This window comes from Sphaerodactylus townsendi, linkage group LG07, assembly GCF_021028975.2.
Source record: "Sphaerodactylus townsendi isolate TG3544 linkage group LG07, MPM_Stown_v2.3, whole genome shotgun sequence".
Taxonomy (NCBI): Eukaryota; Metazoa; Chordata; class Lepidosauria; order Squamata; family Sphaerodactylidae; genus Sphaerodactylus; species Sphaerodactylus townsendi.
In genome coordinates this window covers 123,891,584-123,906,952 of record NC_059431.1, presented here as the reverse complement: position 1 = coordinate 123,906,952, position 15,369 = coordinate 123,891,584, and the positions used below count along the sequence as shown (strand labels likewise).

General features: G+C 48.4%; 2 protein-coding genes across 7 annotated transcripts in view; one reads left to right on the top strand and one right to left on the bottom strand.

Moving 5' to 3' along the window:
• EXOSC8 (exosome component 8) overlaps positions 1-15,369 on the bottom strand; it is a 675,700-nt gene that overhangs the window by 274,767 nt on the left and 385,564 nt on the right. The gene's annotated exons all lie outside the window — the stretch shown is intronic.
• The window catches only part of POSTN (periostin), a 97,144-nt gene that overhangs the window by 4,818 nt on the left and 76,957 nt on the right, over positions 1-15,369 (top strand). For all 6 annotated transcript variants that reach the window (XM_048502552.1, XM_048502550.1, XM_048502551.1 and 3 more), the window contains exons 2-5: positions 45-143; positions 11,228-11,292; positions 12,195-12,352; positions 14,645-14,809. In XM_048502552.1, coding sequence (XP_048358509.1) covers positions 45-143; positions 11,228-11,292; positions 12,195-12,352; positions 14,645-14,809 — 487 coding nt within the window. The remainder of the gene's footprint in view (positions 1-44; positions 144-11,227; positions 11,293-12,194; positions 12,353-14,644; positions 14,810-15,369) is intronic.

Sequence of the window (15,369 nt, the reverse complement as noted above, 5' to 3'; positions counted from 1 at the left end):
TTTTTTCAATGCATGTCTTTCTCCCCACTCCCCTCCCCTGCCAGGCCAAACGTCTGTGCTCTCCAGCAAGTTATGGGGACCAGCAAGAAATACTTCAGTACCTGCAGGAACTGGTACCAGGGAACCATCTGCGGGAAGAAAGCGTAAGTCCCACCCTTTCTGGAAACTACGTGACTTGGGTAGTCAAGCTTTGGCATGAGGGGCCCCAAATGCTGAGCCCCAAGAGTCAGGGGGAAAGAGGGGGCTGGCATCTTGACAATGGCACAGAGCCTGGGCACCATTTTGGCTTCTTCCATGTTTTTGTTGCTCTTGGGTTCAGTCTGCTGGAGGCACTGTCACCCAGCGGCATTACATGCTGCAGGCCACAGTAATCTGGTGCTGAAAATACTTTCAGAGGACAGCTGTGTTGGTCTGAAGTGGAACAGCTGTATTTGAGTCCAGTAGCACCTTAGAGAACTCGATTTTGGGGGTATGAATTTCTGAGAATATCTGATCAAGGGGTCTTTGACACACAAATGCTTATACCTCAAAGACTCTGCTAGTCTCTATGGCACTACTAGACTCAAATCTAACTAAGCTGGCGTTGTTGCATTCTTAGGACTTGACCAATGCTATACTTGCTTAAAGGAGCCACTTTGATGGGAGATGTCAGAAGATGGGTCCCAATCCTTCTCCTTTCCAAGTCTCATCAACTTACCCTAGTAATCATGCTCACCCCTCTCTGTCGGAATAATACCGGAACAGGGGCACATAGCCAAATATCTTGAATTATTAACTGAACCCCAACAGAGATGGATTATCACAAGGGCCAGATCCAATACCTTCCCATCGGCCATTACAAAGGGTCGCTACTTATCCATACCTCTTCAGGATCGGGTTTGTCCACACTGTAAAAATCAAGTGGAGACTCTTGCTCACATTATTCTTGACTGTCCGAGATATGTGGGCATTAGGAATTTCTCTCCCAGGCTGGCCCTAGACAAAAAAATCCGAAAGAGAGACTCTGGACTGTCTCTTGTTCCCGGTAGGAGCTTCTGTTAAACAACACAGATGTCATGCTCTTGGAAAAAGTAGCAAAATTTCTTTTACAAGTGACCAAACTTTCTAAGTAAGGTAATGTATACTGCTATAAGTAATGTAATGTATACTAAGTAATGTATACTGCTATATAGTCTTCCTGTCTGAGCTTTGAATGTACTCTTGATTTGTATTTCAAAAATGTCTGGCAACGCTCTAGAACCTATTTTTAAATGACAAATAAAGGTTGTTGTTGTTGTTGAACTTACCCTAGTATCAAAGAAGTACCATTACAATGGTCTTTCTGACCGTCAGGGAAAATGATCCTTCAGATATATATTTAAGGGCATGGCAAAACAGGCCCAGAAGGTACCTTCTTCTACCATGGGGTATGTAGAATTTACCCAGCTAGCCAGATTCCAACTTGCCAATCCATAATGTTCACCTCTCTCATCCATTCCAGGATATTGACCAGCTGGAATGGGTCCACAGAAGGGTGACCAAAATGGTAATAGGTCTGGATTCTGTGCCCTACGAGGAAAGACTTAGAGAGCTGGGTATGTTTAGCCTGGAGAACATAAGAACATAAGAACTAGCCTGCTGGATCAGACCAGAGTCCATCTAGTCCAGCACTCTGCTACTCGCAGTGGCCCACCAGGTGCCTTTGGGAGCTCACATGCAGGAGGTGAAAGCAATGGCCTTCTGCTGCTGCTGCTCCTGAGCACCTGGTCTGCTAAGGCATTTGCAATCTGAGATCAAGGAGGATCAAGATTGGTAGCCATAGATCGACTTCTCCTCCATAAATCTGTCCAAGCCCTTTTTATAGCTATCCAGGTTAATGGCCATCACCACCTCCTGTGGCAGCATATTCCAAACACCAATCACATGTTGTGTGAAGAAATGTTTCGTTTTATTAGTCCTAATTCTTCCCCCCAGCATTTTCAATGGATGCCCCCTGGTTCTAGTATTGTGAGAAAGAGAGAAAAAATTTCTCTCTGTCAACATTTTCTACCCCATGCATAATTTTATAGACTTCAATCATATCCCCCCTCAGCCGCCTCCTCTCCAAACGAAAGAGTCCCAAACGCTGCAGCCTCTCCTCATAGGGAAGGTGCTCCAATCCCTCAATCATCCTCGTTGCCTTTCTCTGTACTTCTTCTATCTCTTCGATATCCTTTTTGAGATATCCTTTTTGAGATGAGAAGAGAAGGTTAAGTGGCATGATAGCCATGTTTGGTAGCCATGTTAAGTTGCATGATAACCAGGTGGCATGATAGCCATGTTTAAATATTTGAAGGGATGTTGTAGAGGGAGCAAGGTTGTTTTCTTCTGCTCCAGAAAACTAGGACCAGGAGTAATGGATTCAAGGAAAAGAGATTCCACCTGAACATTAGGAAGAACTTCCTGCCAGTAAGGACTATTTGACCGTCAAATGCATTGCCTTGGAGTCTGGTGGTGTCTCTTTCTTTGGAGGTTTTTAAACAGAGGCTGGTCATCCATCAGGAGTCCTTTGATTGTGTATTCCTGCATGGCAGGGGGTTGGACTTGATGGCCCTTGTGGTCTCTTTCAACTCTATAATTCAATGATTTTATTCCACCACCACCCAACACAAACAGGATTCCGTTTACTACCAAAATACTTTAGAGATACACCTGCCTAATCTACTAGATATTAAACTCTTGATTTTAGTTTCTTTGAAGACTCCTCTCCAAAATTAAGGTTGCCTGTGGCAGGGACGTAGGTATAGATTTTTTATGGGGGGGCTCGGGGGCGGGGCAACACACCACCCACCTTGGGGGTGTGGTCATGCCTGCCGAAGCCCTGACCCCAGCCTCAGTGCTTATAAAAGCAGCTCTGCGAGGACAGGGGCAATAGACTCACCCCGCCCCCCCCCCCACCAGCTGGACTCCCAGCCAGTAGTCCCTTCTGCCCTCCCCTCCGGGCAGAGGCATAGCTAGGGAAAATGGAGCTTGGTGGAAAATCTGAGTTTTGCGCCCCCCCCCCATGGGTGACTGCTGTGATGCTGGAATCCACCCCCAAACAGCCCAGATTCCCCTTTTAAATCCACCTTAAAGGGAGACTCTCGGGTTCCCAGTTTAAACAACATTGAAAGTGATGCTGTTTTGGGGTGGATTATTCCCCCACCCTGAAACAGCATCACTTTAAATGTTTCAACTGGGGACCTCACATTCTCCCTTTAAATCCATACCGAAGGGGGGGATTTAAAAGGAGAATCTGGAGAAATTTGGGGGGTGCCTGCTGTCAGGGGTGCAATTGTTAAGCTAGCAGCACAGAAATTTCAGGGTATCTTTAGGAGGGCCTCCCTATGATACCACCCAGGTTTGGTGAAGTTTGGTTCATGGGGGCCAAAGTTATGGACCCTTAAATGTACAGCCCCCATCTCCTATTAGCTCCCATTGGAAACAATGGGGGATGGGGACACCCCCTTTGGGAGTCCATAGCTTTGGATCCCCTTGACCAAACTTCACAAAGCCTGGGTGGCATCAATAGAAGTCTCTCCTGATGAAACCACCCAGGTTTGGAGAAGTTTCATGGGGTTCATGGGGACCAAAGTTATGGACCCTCAAATGTGTAGCCTCCATTTCCTATTAGCTCCCATTGGAAACAATGGGGGATGGGGCACCCCCTTTGGGAGCCCATAACTTTGGACCCCCTAAACCAAACCTTACCAAACCTGGGTGGTACCATCAGGGGAGACTCCCAACAAATCCCTGAAATTTTGGTGCTGCTAGCCGCAGGGGTAGGGAACCTGCGGCTCTCCAGATGTTCAGGAACTACAATTCCCATCAGCCTCTGTCAACATGGCCAATTGGCCATGCTGATAGGGGCTGATGGGAATTGTAGTTCCTGAACATCTGGAGAGCCGCAGGTTCCCTACCACTGCGCTAGCCTAAAAACTGTGCCCTCTGCAGGCCAGAAATAGAAAAAACAGAAAAATACAAAAAAACCACAAACGGGGCGGAGCTTCGGACATATAATGGGGGTAGGGTAGGGTAGGGTAGGGTAGGATATGAGGGCATAGAGCCTGCCTCCAAAGCATCAATTTTCTTCAGGGGAACTAATCTGTGTTGTTTGGAGATCATTTCTAAATCCCCAGGCCCCACCTGGAGATTGGCAGCCTTAGCTGCTGATCAAAGGGAAAATAGAAAGAACAACAAACTCAGTCTTCTCTTCCAAGATCTCTCTGTGAAGAAAGGAAGACCAAATAATCTTAAAGTTACTGTTAAAATCTTGACAATTCTGTTTCATCCCATTTCACTTTCGGACTTCTCATGAAGTCATATTTTCCAGTCAGGACCCATCTTGGCTTCTTTCGCAGACATTTTGAGAAGACCATATCAAGGCTCTTCTTCCTAAAGCCATTCCATTTCAGTATCAAGTCCTTCTCCATCTTCCAGTTCTACACAGTCTAGACAGCCAGCATGATATCGTGGTAAAGAGCGGTGGACTTTAATCCGGAGAACTGGGTTTGATTCCTCACTCCTCCACATGAGTGGCAGACTCTTATCTGGTGAACCAGATTTGTTTCCCCAATCTGAGAGACCGCATTACCCCATATGCCCCTACTCGGCCTCTGCGATCAGCAGAGGCCAATTTGCTGGTGGTTCCTGGCCCCTCGATGATGCGGCTGGCCTCCACTCGGGCCAGGACCTTCTCGGCCTTGGCCCCCGCCTGGTGGAACACTCTCCCTCCAGCTGTCCGGGCCCTGCGGGACCTTGGTGAATTCCGCAGGGCCTGTAAGACCGAGTTGTTCCGCCGGGCCTTTGGCGTGTACAGTCGCTGAGTGGCGCCCCCTTCCCCTTCCCCTCCCCCTCCCCCTCTCCTTCCTCCCCTGCTTTTTTGCACATACCATCTGATGCACTTAACCACCTTATTATCCTCCCAGAGAAGAGCCTGGCCCCTCCCTTTTTCTTTTTACTGGGGTGATCTTAACTGAATTGGATTATAGGGCACCTTATAGTGATATTAACCGCTGTTTTAAGTAGCTTTTAATGGATTTTAGTATTATATTGTTGTTATCTATTTAATTAATTGTATATGTGAATGTTGTACACCGCCCAGAGCCCCTAGGGGATAGGGCGGTTTATAAATCGAAACAATAAAATAAATAAATCCTACACATGAAGTCTGCTGGGTGACCTTGAGCTAGCCACGGTTCTCTCAGAACTCTCTCAGTCCCACCTACCTTACAAGGTATTTGTTGTGGGGAGGGGAACGGAAGGAGTTTGTAAGCTCCTTAAAGTTGAGAAAAGTGGGGTATAAATCCAAAATCTTCTTCACCCTCAGACCCTTTTCATCCCCCTTACAAAACATTACTGGCCTCTCTCCAGAAGCTTCCAGACTCTCCAGAGCCTATCGCTCAGGAGTCCAGAGGTCACAGGATGCCATTCTTTACTTGCATTTGTAATATATCACAGGCCAAATATTAAAAATGGGAGGTCCTGTAGGTCAGTGATAGAGAGTTTGCCTGGCAGGCAGAAGGTCCCTGACTTGATTCCTGGCATCTCCAGTTAGTAGGGGATGTGAAGGACTTCCACCAGTGGCCCTACCAGTCTGAGTAGACAATGCTGATCTGGTTTAGACCAATGGTCTGATTTAGCATCAGGATCATCCTCTGGAAGACTGGAGGGTAGTTAGAGAAACTTGATCTAGAATCTCTTGGCACTTCATGAAGGTGAATTTGGGTTAACAGAGGGCCAGTTGAACAATGTGTCTATAATTTTGCACAGCTATCCACAGATGAAGCATGATTTCATTTCAGAGGACTTCTATGCCCTCAAGAAAAGAAGCCCAACTTTTAAAAAGGGGGAAACAAAAAGCAGTTCTGTGGTGGAACTGGTTTGCCTGGGAATGTTGTGGATTCTCCCTTCTCAAAGGGAGCAGCAGTGGCATAGGAGGTTAAGAGCTCGTGTATCTAATCTGGAGGAACCGGGTTTGATTCCCAGCTCTGCCACCTGAGCTGTGGAGGCTTATCTGGGGAATTCAGATTAGCCTGTGCACTCCCACACACGCCAGCTGGGTGACCTGTTAGTCCAGGGGTAGGGAACCTGCTTGGCTCTCCAGATGTTCAGGAACTACAATTCCCATCAGCCCCTACCAGCATGGCCAATTGGCCATGCTGACAGAGGCTGATGGGAATTGTAGTTCCTGAACATCTGGAGAGCCGCAGGTTCCCTACCCCTGGGCTAGTCACAGCTTCTCGGAGCTCTCTCAGCCCCACCTACTTCACAGGGTGTTTGTTGTGAGGGGGGAAGGGCAAGGAGATTGTGAGCCCCTTTGAGTCTCCTGCAGGAGAGAAAGGGGGGATAAAAATCCAAACTCCTCCTCCTCCTCCTCCTCCTCCTCCTCCTCCTCTTCTTCTTCTTCTTCTTCTTCTTCGGTGGTTAAATAGGGATTGGACAGTTATCTGCCAGGGATGCCTTTAGTCATCCTGCAAGTTCCGGAGATGACTAGATGGCCTTTAGGGCCCTTCCAGCTTTTTAATTCTGTCAAATTCAAGGAAATTGTGCAAAATTATCCATCTCTGGGATAATCTGTATAACTTGGAATATCCTTTGAAGGTGGTGTTCATAATCAGAGAATAATTTCCCAATCTTCTGATTGACCATTGCCTTGCACCCCTCAGCCCAAAACAGGATAGTGTCAAGTGGAGTTGCTCAGGTCATGGATTGTCTCTGGACAATCTCTGGAGAATCTCTGGACAATCTGGACAATCTCTGGACAAACCTGAGGTTGTAGGAAGGTTTGCCAATTTCCAGATGGAATCTGGAGATCTCCTGAAACTGTGGCCGATCTTCAGACAATAGAGATCCACCCTCCTGGAGAAAAGGGCAACTTCTGAGGGCAAACAGCATGAATCCAAGGTTGAATCCTCCATCCCAGGCACTGTCCCCAAATCTCCAGGAATTTCCAACCCAGAATTGGCAGTAGGGCTCAAGTGCCAGTGCAAATATAGAGAAGGAAGAGAACGTGTGGTAGTGGACCACAACACTTTTGTGGATCACGTTATTATAGCACAGTGTTTTGAGGGGGGGGGGAGATGAAAATACAGGAGGGAGCTGTGGTTTGAATCCTATTTACTGGACACAGAATTCAGCATTCTAGAAGCCTCCAGTTTATTTTCCATGTTTTAAAAAAGCAAATCTCTACTCTTTGTGGCTGCAAATACAGGCTTGAACTGAAGGTATGTGGGAAAGGGTGAAGATAGCATACAGTACCCAACTACTTCAGTACCCAACTACCCAACTCTAAGGCAAGAAAAAGAACTTTTCAGCAAAACAAGGACACTCGCAACTCTATTTCATTTTGGCATCCTTTGATAGGGGGCAGAGAAAAACTAACATTTCTGGGCCCAGAATCCAAATGCATAATTTTGAGAGAACATTTAGCACAAAGCAATTTCATCACCGGCTTGGCCCCAGCACTTTTCCCAAGTGATTCTGGAGGGTGGGAAAGACGCCTACTGTTTGCCCAGCTGCAACGTAGTCCTCCTAGAGCACGGTTTGTCCTCATGGAAATCGCAGCCGGGGCAAAGACTCATATGGGGATGCCAAATTAGTCATCTGAAAAATAACAACAACTTCATTCTAAACCATCTGAGTCTCTGTGATACAAACTACAAAGAGAAACCTGGCTAAGACGGTAGTGGGGATTCGACTGGGGAGGTTGTCCCTCAAACCTGGTTAGTTTGTGTTCTGAAACCTGGCTAAGACGGTAGTGGGGATTCGACTGGGGAGGTCGTCCCTCAAACCTGGTTAGTTTGTGTTCTGAAACCTGGCTAAGATGGTAGTGGGGATTTGACCTGTGAGCACAGAACTCGGGTTCCAGTGTGTATTTCGTGGATTATCTGTCTAACCCCCATGCCCTGCTCTTCCATGGGTGGAATATGGAGCCATTACAGAAGTAGGGTTGCCAACTCCAGGTGGTGCCTGGAATTGTAGCTTATCTCCAGACTTCAGAGACCAATTCCACTACAGAAAATGGCTACAGTGGAAGGTGGATTCCATGAGATTATACCCTGTCGAGGCCCTTCCCCAAATCCTATTTTCCCCAAACTCCATCTCCCAACCTACAGGAATTTCCCAACTTGGAGTTGGCGATTCTTTCAAGAGCCTTCTTGATCTTCTTGAGGTACAATTTTTTGGCAGGAAAACAGGATGGGATCAGGGTGAACTCCCTGCTGTGGGTCAACAGGATGCCCTCTGATGCTCCTCTCAAAGGGGAGAGATCTGAGGGGAGATGCGGGACCGCTGGCGCCCAGCTCTGCTTCGGAAGCCTCTTTCTGTTCAAAAGCGGTTTTCGCTTGATCTGGCACTGGCCGTTTCAGCTGTGGGGAGAGCCGGCTGGATCCCGACAGGAAAATATCGAGGGCCTAGATTTTTCCAATGTTGTCTGCAAAGGGGTGGGAGTCGGACCCACCTCTTGGAAGCGGTCCTTGTTCCGAACATCCCCCGCACTTCACTTATATGTGATGCATTGCTTTCCAGTTGCGTTGAACCGTGAGGGGAACATATGGTTTTGCATATTCAGAGCCAAATGCTGGCTAGACATGAATCCCCGGAGTCTCTCACAGGAAGTGTGCTGTATGTTGAAAGGAACATGATAATCCAAAATGCTCGAGAAGAACATTGCAGCCGTGCTCTTTGCCCACTGGCGGGTTTTTTTCTCCTTGGCTCATCTGAATTAAATTTGTGGACATTTTCTCCTCACCACCACCACCCCCCCCCCCGCTGGGGGCAGAGCTGTTTACAATCCTGCCTTTGTCTGATTCTTTCTGTAACCAGAGGCAAAGGTCTACTGACTCTCTCCTTCTTTGTCCTGAGGCAAATTTTCAGGTCACATGCATATGGCAAATGCCTATGAAGTTCTTCCTTCTGCCCTAAAGACGTCCTGCTGGTAGCTGAAGAAGGAGAGTAGGTTTTTATACCCCACCTTTTATCTCACCTTCCCTTCCTCTCCCCACAACAGGTGGGGCTAAGAAAGCTCTGAGAGAACTGGGACTGGCCCAGCAGACTGCATGTGAAATAATGGGGAAATGAACCTAGTTATCCAGATCAGACTCTGCCACTCTTAACCCCTATGCCACACTGGTGCATATCCAGGTGCCCCTTAGAAATACCCACTTATTTATTTATTTTATTTATTTATACTTTAGACTTTTATACCGCGCTGTCCCGGGGAGCTCCGGGCGGTGCCACCCTGTCCCCAGGGGGCTCCAACTTGCCTGCCTTTAGTGCCACACTGTTTGCTCCCGCTCTGCCAGCTTGGCCAGGACAGAGATTTCTGACTCTGGGGAGAGCTGTCCTGCCATTCACAGCATTCCCTCTGAAGGGCTAACCTTGGACAGTCAGTGTGGTACAACAGTTCAGAGCAGATGGACTCTAATCTAGAGAATCGGGTTTGATTCCCCACTCCTCCACATGAGCAGCAGACTCCTATCTGGTGAACTGGGTTTGTTTCCTCACTCCTCCACATGAAGCCTGCTGGGTGTCATTGGGCTGGTCTCAGTTCTCTCCAAACTCTCTCAGCCCCACCTACCTCACAAGGTGTCTGTTGTGGGGATAGGAAGGCAAAAGGAGTTTGTAAGCTGCCTTGAGACTCCTTACAGTAGAGAAAAGTGGGGTGTAAATCCAAACTCTCCCTTTCTGCATCATATTATTATTATTGTTGTTGTTGTTGTTGTTGTTGTTGTTGTTATTAATTGGGTTTATAGACCGCCCTCCCCCAGAAGGCTCAGGGCGGTGAACAGCATATAAATAGAGCACAATATCAGGTTAAAATCCAGTAAGTATCAATTAATACAGGCAGAATAATGCACTTTCTATCCACTTTCACAATTGTTTGTAAGTGGATTTTGCTATTTCACACATGAAAATCCAGCTGCAAAGCGCATTGAAAGTGGATTGAAAGCAGCAGTGGTGGAGTGGTTAAGAGCAGGTGTACTCTAATCTGGAGGAACTGGGGTTGGTTCCCCGCTCTGCCGCTTGAGCTGTGGAGGCTTATCTGGGGAACTAGATTAGCCTGTGCACTCTAACACACGCCAGCTGGGTGACCTTGGGCGAGTCACAGTTCTTCTGAGCTCTCTCACCCCCACCTAACTCACAGGGTGTTTGTTGTGAGGGGGAAGGGAAAGGAGTTTGTAAGCCCCTTTGAGTCTCCTTACAGAGAGAGAAAGGGAGGATATAAATCCAACTCTTCTTCTTCTTCTTCTTCTTCTTCTTCTTCTTCTTCTTCTTCTTCTTCTTCTTCTTCTTCTTCTTCTTCTTCTTCTTCTTCTTCTTCTTTTTCATTCTGCAGGTGTGGAAAGGGCCTAGGAATCAGCAGCCGCAGTCTATGGTCTGTTCCACACAGCACAAAAAAAAAGACATCTGTGGGTTGTCTTTAAAAGAGGTGGCTGCCTCTTTTCACTCCTCACACCCAAAATAAGACATCTGGGGGATGTCTTAGAATGTGGCGGCGGCTGTTTTGGTGCCAGATAGCAAAGGTGTCAGAGGGGGGACTGTTTCACTGTCTGGTCAGTTTCACCCAGAGGTGGGATCCAGCAGGTTCTCACAGGTTCCCGAGAGAAGGTTACTAATTATTTGTGCGTGCCGAGAGGGGGTTACTAATTGGTGATTTTGCCACGTGATTTTTGCCTTAGTTACGCCCCTCCTCTCAGCAGTAGCGCGCAGAACTTGAAGCAGTCTAGCAGGAGGTGCACTGGCGTGTGTGGCAGCCTGCGCCTGCGTGCATTCGTTTCCCGCCCAAGGACCGGCGCAGCGGCTGCATCCTTGCCACAGCCCCGCCCAGGAATGCCCCGCCCCCGGAATGCCCGGCCATGCCCCCGTCGTGCCCCACCCAGCCCCATTGGCGCTACGCCACAGTTTGAATCCCACCACCACGGGAACCTGTTACTAAAATTTTTGGATCCCACCACTGGTTTCACCCTCTACTTGCACCCCACATTTTGTAGGCAGGTGCCTCGGTTTGTAGGCAGGTGCCTCGGTCCTTGCCTCGGTTTGCTGAAGGTTGCCCCAGGACACTTGCTCGACTGGCTCCGGCACTGGGTGCCTTTTCAGTCCAAGAAGTACATACTTGTACTCGGCTCATCCTGCCGATTACTCCCTCCATGTACAGTACACAGTGTTATGTCACAGTAAGATGGCATTGAGCAAAGGATTAAAACCAAGTGATTTCACTGTTCTGCAGAACTGTCTTGTATGAATGCTGCCCAGGCTACATGAAGATGGACGGTGAGCGTGGATGCCCTGCAGGTATGCCTATAAGATTGCCTGTTCCTGCAAACGAGTGCAAGTGGGTTGGGGGGGCAAAGGTATAGAAGGAAGCACTACTTGAGGAAGTAGCAACTGCTAGTGGTTTGTTTTCTCGTTAAGGAGAGGCATGTGCAACTACTAGCAATTTATTTTCTTATTAAAGAACAGTCATATGTGACTATTAGTCATTTGTTTTCTCATTAAAGAACAGTCATATGCAACTACTAGCAACTTGCTTTCTCATTAAGGAAGTATCATACGCAACTACTAGCAATTGTTTTCCAATTAAAAAAGAGTCACATGCAACTACCAGAGACGTGTTTTCTCATTTTTCACATCCCCGAGAGCCGTCTTCTTATGTCTGCAAACAAGCAACTGACCATCATCCTAGCTAGAAATGGCTTTCCAGTGCTGGCCTCCCAAATACCAATGGGCCATTAATTCCATTTAATTATGAGCCTCTTCAGTTGGGTTGCCATCCTCCAGGTGAGAGCTGGAGAGAGATTCTAGAATGACAACTATAGGGATCTGTTTCCATGGAGAAAATAGCTGATTTGGAGGACAGACTGATTTCCCCCTCCCTCTCTAAATGCCACCTTTCCCAAACTCCATCTCCTAACCTCCAAAAATTTCCCAAATCAGAATTGCCAATTCTGCTCATCAGAGAAAATATGGGTCATCCCAAGCAAGCAGCAATAGAATTTCTTTTTGACATCTTCCTAAAAATTAACCTCTGTACAAAATTTGGCATGTGATAAACCTGGGCTGCGGGAACCAGCAATACCTAGTTCAGGAAATTCCGTGAACTACCAGTCATCTCCGCACAGAGAAATATCATTATTGGGAACCCAATGGCAACGGGAGACTTCATGCCAGTCTCATGTGTTCCTTGTTTGCTGCAGTTGCTCCCATTGATCACGTCTATGGCACTTTGGGGATTGTGGGAGCGACGTCCACTCAACAGTACTCAGACATGTCAAAACTGCGAGAGGAGATTGAAGGGCCCGGCTCATTCACATTCTTTGCACCCAGTAATGAAGCCTGGGACCTCCTGGATCGGGTAAATATTGTAATATGTTTTTTTTAAAAAAAATGTTATGACTTGCATTCCCAGTCGGGGGGGGGGGGCATGAACCCTCCTATGGAGGCGATGTGGAGCTGAGGTAACAGATTTGCCCTCCCTGGGGCACTTACCGAGCAGTGGGCAGGTGCCGCAGCCCTCCCAGGCGGCCAGATGTGCCAGAGTGCCACATCAGCCCTCCTGCGTTCCCACTGCCTCCGGGGGCATTTTGGAGGCTTGGCTAGGGGGGGAGCTAACATTGGTCACCTTCCACCCAGCCTTTGCCTGCCAGAATGCCAGCTCTGAGGGCTAGGACTTTGGCTAACCTTTTTGGTGGCAGAGGTCCACCAAGGCCCAATGGCGGACTTTTCAGGGGCAAGCAGGTTTTTTTTTTCCATTGTACCCCTGAATTGGGCTATAACTCATTTTTGGTAACAATTTCAAGATATAGAATGTGTGTATGCAGTGGCATAGCTGCCACGGGGCCAGGAAGGGTGCCACGCCCCAGGTGCACGCCATTGGGGTCATGTGAGGGGCAGAAAATCACCCCCACAGCCCTCCCCCTCCCCCCACCCTGCCAGGCCCAGCAGAAGCCCAGAGCAGCCTAGAGATCAACCAGCTGCTCTTTTGTCTGGGCTCGGGCCACAGGGACAGTTCCCCAGCCCAGAACAGCACTGGTACGGCCCCACGGACGGGCAAACAGAACATCTCCCTGGCACCGTGAGACCCGGAGGCGAGTCAGATGGCCAGCCCCCTCCCTGCTGCTGACGAGGAAACCCGACCCTGGCACGAAGACACCCAGTTATGGCTCCTACAGCTCATACCAGCGCAAACGAGGGCGGGGGGGACAACTGGAAACCACCTGGGCGAGGTCGCAGCTGGGGAGGGGGAGGCCAAGGGAAAAGGCATTTAAGGAAGAGAAGGGACAGGAGGTCAGAGGGGAGAACGGGAGGGAAGAGGGAGCTAATGGAGGCAAGCGGGAGGGTTGGTCAGAAGCGCCAGCTACTGGGGGGGGGGGGCACAAGCACTGAGACAAGGGGAGAGAAGAGGGGGAGAGAGGGGCTGGCACAGGGAAGGGTGGTCGAGGCGTGGTGGGAGGTGTCGGAGGACGTCTGGGACCGCACTGTGGAGGCGATGGGGGCACTGTGGGAGACGGGCAGTCGCTGAGGATGGTAGTCCTGTTCAGCCGACCTGTGGGCGAAGCTACTTTTTGGCCCTCAGGGCCAAGTGGAAACACCAGTGACTGGGACAAAGACTACCCAGGTCAGGGAAGGAGGGAAGGATATGCAGCCAAAGGGCAGGAGTGGGGAGGCGGGACGCCACATCTTTGTAGCCTCCCACACATCTAGGCTGGCTGGTCATGATCTGGGAGTAAGTTTGGTTGGTGGCAATGAGTGTCGCTTCTGAGGAAACCCTCTGAGGGGTGTGATGCAGTCGTTCAAAGTATGTCACGGTTGCTGTACTGAGCTTACTCCTGAGTAATGCGTGCCTGGTTTTCTTAACTGTAACCGCAGTATTCAGGGAATCTAGGGTGCCTGGCCCCTCCCTCCCATCCCTTGCATGTCGCCCCTCACTCTCTTCCCTCCCTCACTTCTCTTCCCTTTCATGCCACCCCTCCCCCTCCTTCCCTTCCCTTTTCCTCTGCTAGGGTGGGTGGGTCATATCAAGATGCTGGGCCCCCTGCCTCCCCTCCCTTGCATGCCACCCCTCACTCTCTCCCCTCTCTCACTTCTCTTCCCTTGCATGCCTCTCCCTCCGTCCCTTTCCTCTCCCTCCCTCTCTTCCCTTGCATGCCACCTCTCCCCCTCCTTCCCTTCTTTCTCCCTGTTTGTGTATGTGTGTGTATGTGTTTCACTTCCACTCAAGTTACTGCCTATGTACTGTTTTCACTGCTCATATCTGGCTATCTGAGCGAACATTTTAAGCAGCACGAACATTCTAAGGGTGACAGTTACACACAGGCAGCTGCATGTCCTTCACCAGGGAGCGCCAGGAAAAAGGCGTTTTACCTGGGCCAGGTGTGAAATTTCAGGTATGTGAACATCTAAAAACACTCTCGCCTGGCTGACTATAGTGGCTGGGAATTTTCAGAGGAATTGGCCCAGCAGTTACTGAGGTATACTATCATCAACAAAAACACTGTTAGCTTTTTATATATATAGATAAATATTCCCTCTGAGAAACTTCTTAGAGAGAATATACTCGTTCACAAAGGCCGCAATCTTTCTGCCAGAGAAACCTGACTGAGTGAAAAATAATCTACAGAAGGTCTAACTGAATCTTTCTCCTCAGGAAATCCACAGTGGTCTGATTGAAAATGTAAATATTGAACTGTACAACGCCCTCCATAACCACATGGTGAACAAGCGCTTGTTGACAAAGGACCTACGCAATGGCATGACTGTGGTGTCCATGTATAATGACCAAACTCTGCATATTAATCACTATCCCAACGGCGTAAGTCTTTTAATATATATATGTATATCTCCCCCAATATTACCATGTGGTAGAGCAGCAGGGCATCTACTATATGCTACCCTGTTTCCCCGAATATAAGACATCCCCGGAAAATAAGACGTAGTAGAGGTTTTGCTGAAGTGCGAAATATAAGGCATCCCTCAAAAGTAAGACGTAGCAAAGTTTTTGTTTGGAAGCATGCTTGATGAACAGAATACAGAAATATAAGACATCCCCTGAAAATAAGACATAGCGCATCTTTGGGAGCAAAAATTAATATAAGACACTGCCTTATATTCGGGGAAACACGGTATATATGTTACAAAGGCTTTGGCAAGATCTACAGACTTCAATCTACCAGGTAGAATTTCAGTTTTACAAACTCTGGCATTCACACAGTTATTTATGATGGTCCAGGATGCTCAAAACCTTTGCTGCCCTTTCACTAACAAACACTAAACAAACAACCCAACCATAGTTGTCATTAACACCTCATGGTTGTCATTAACACCTTTAAGCCTGTGTCATGTGACACAATGGCTACTGGTTGCAACTTTTAT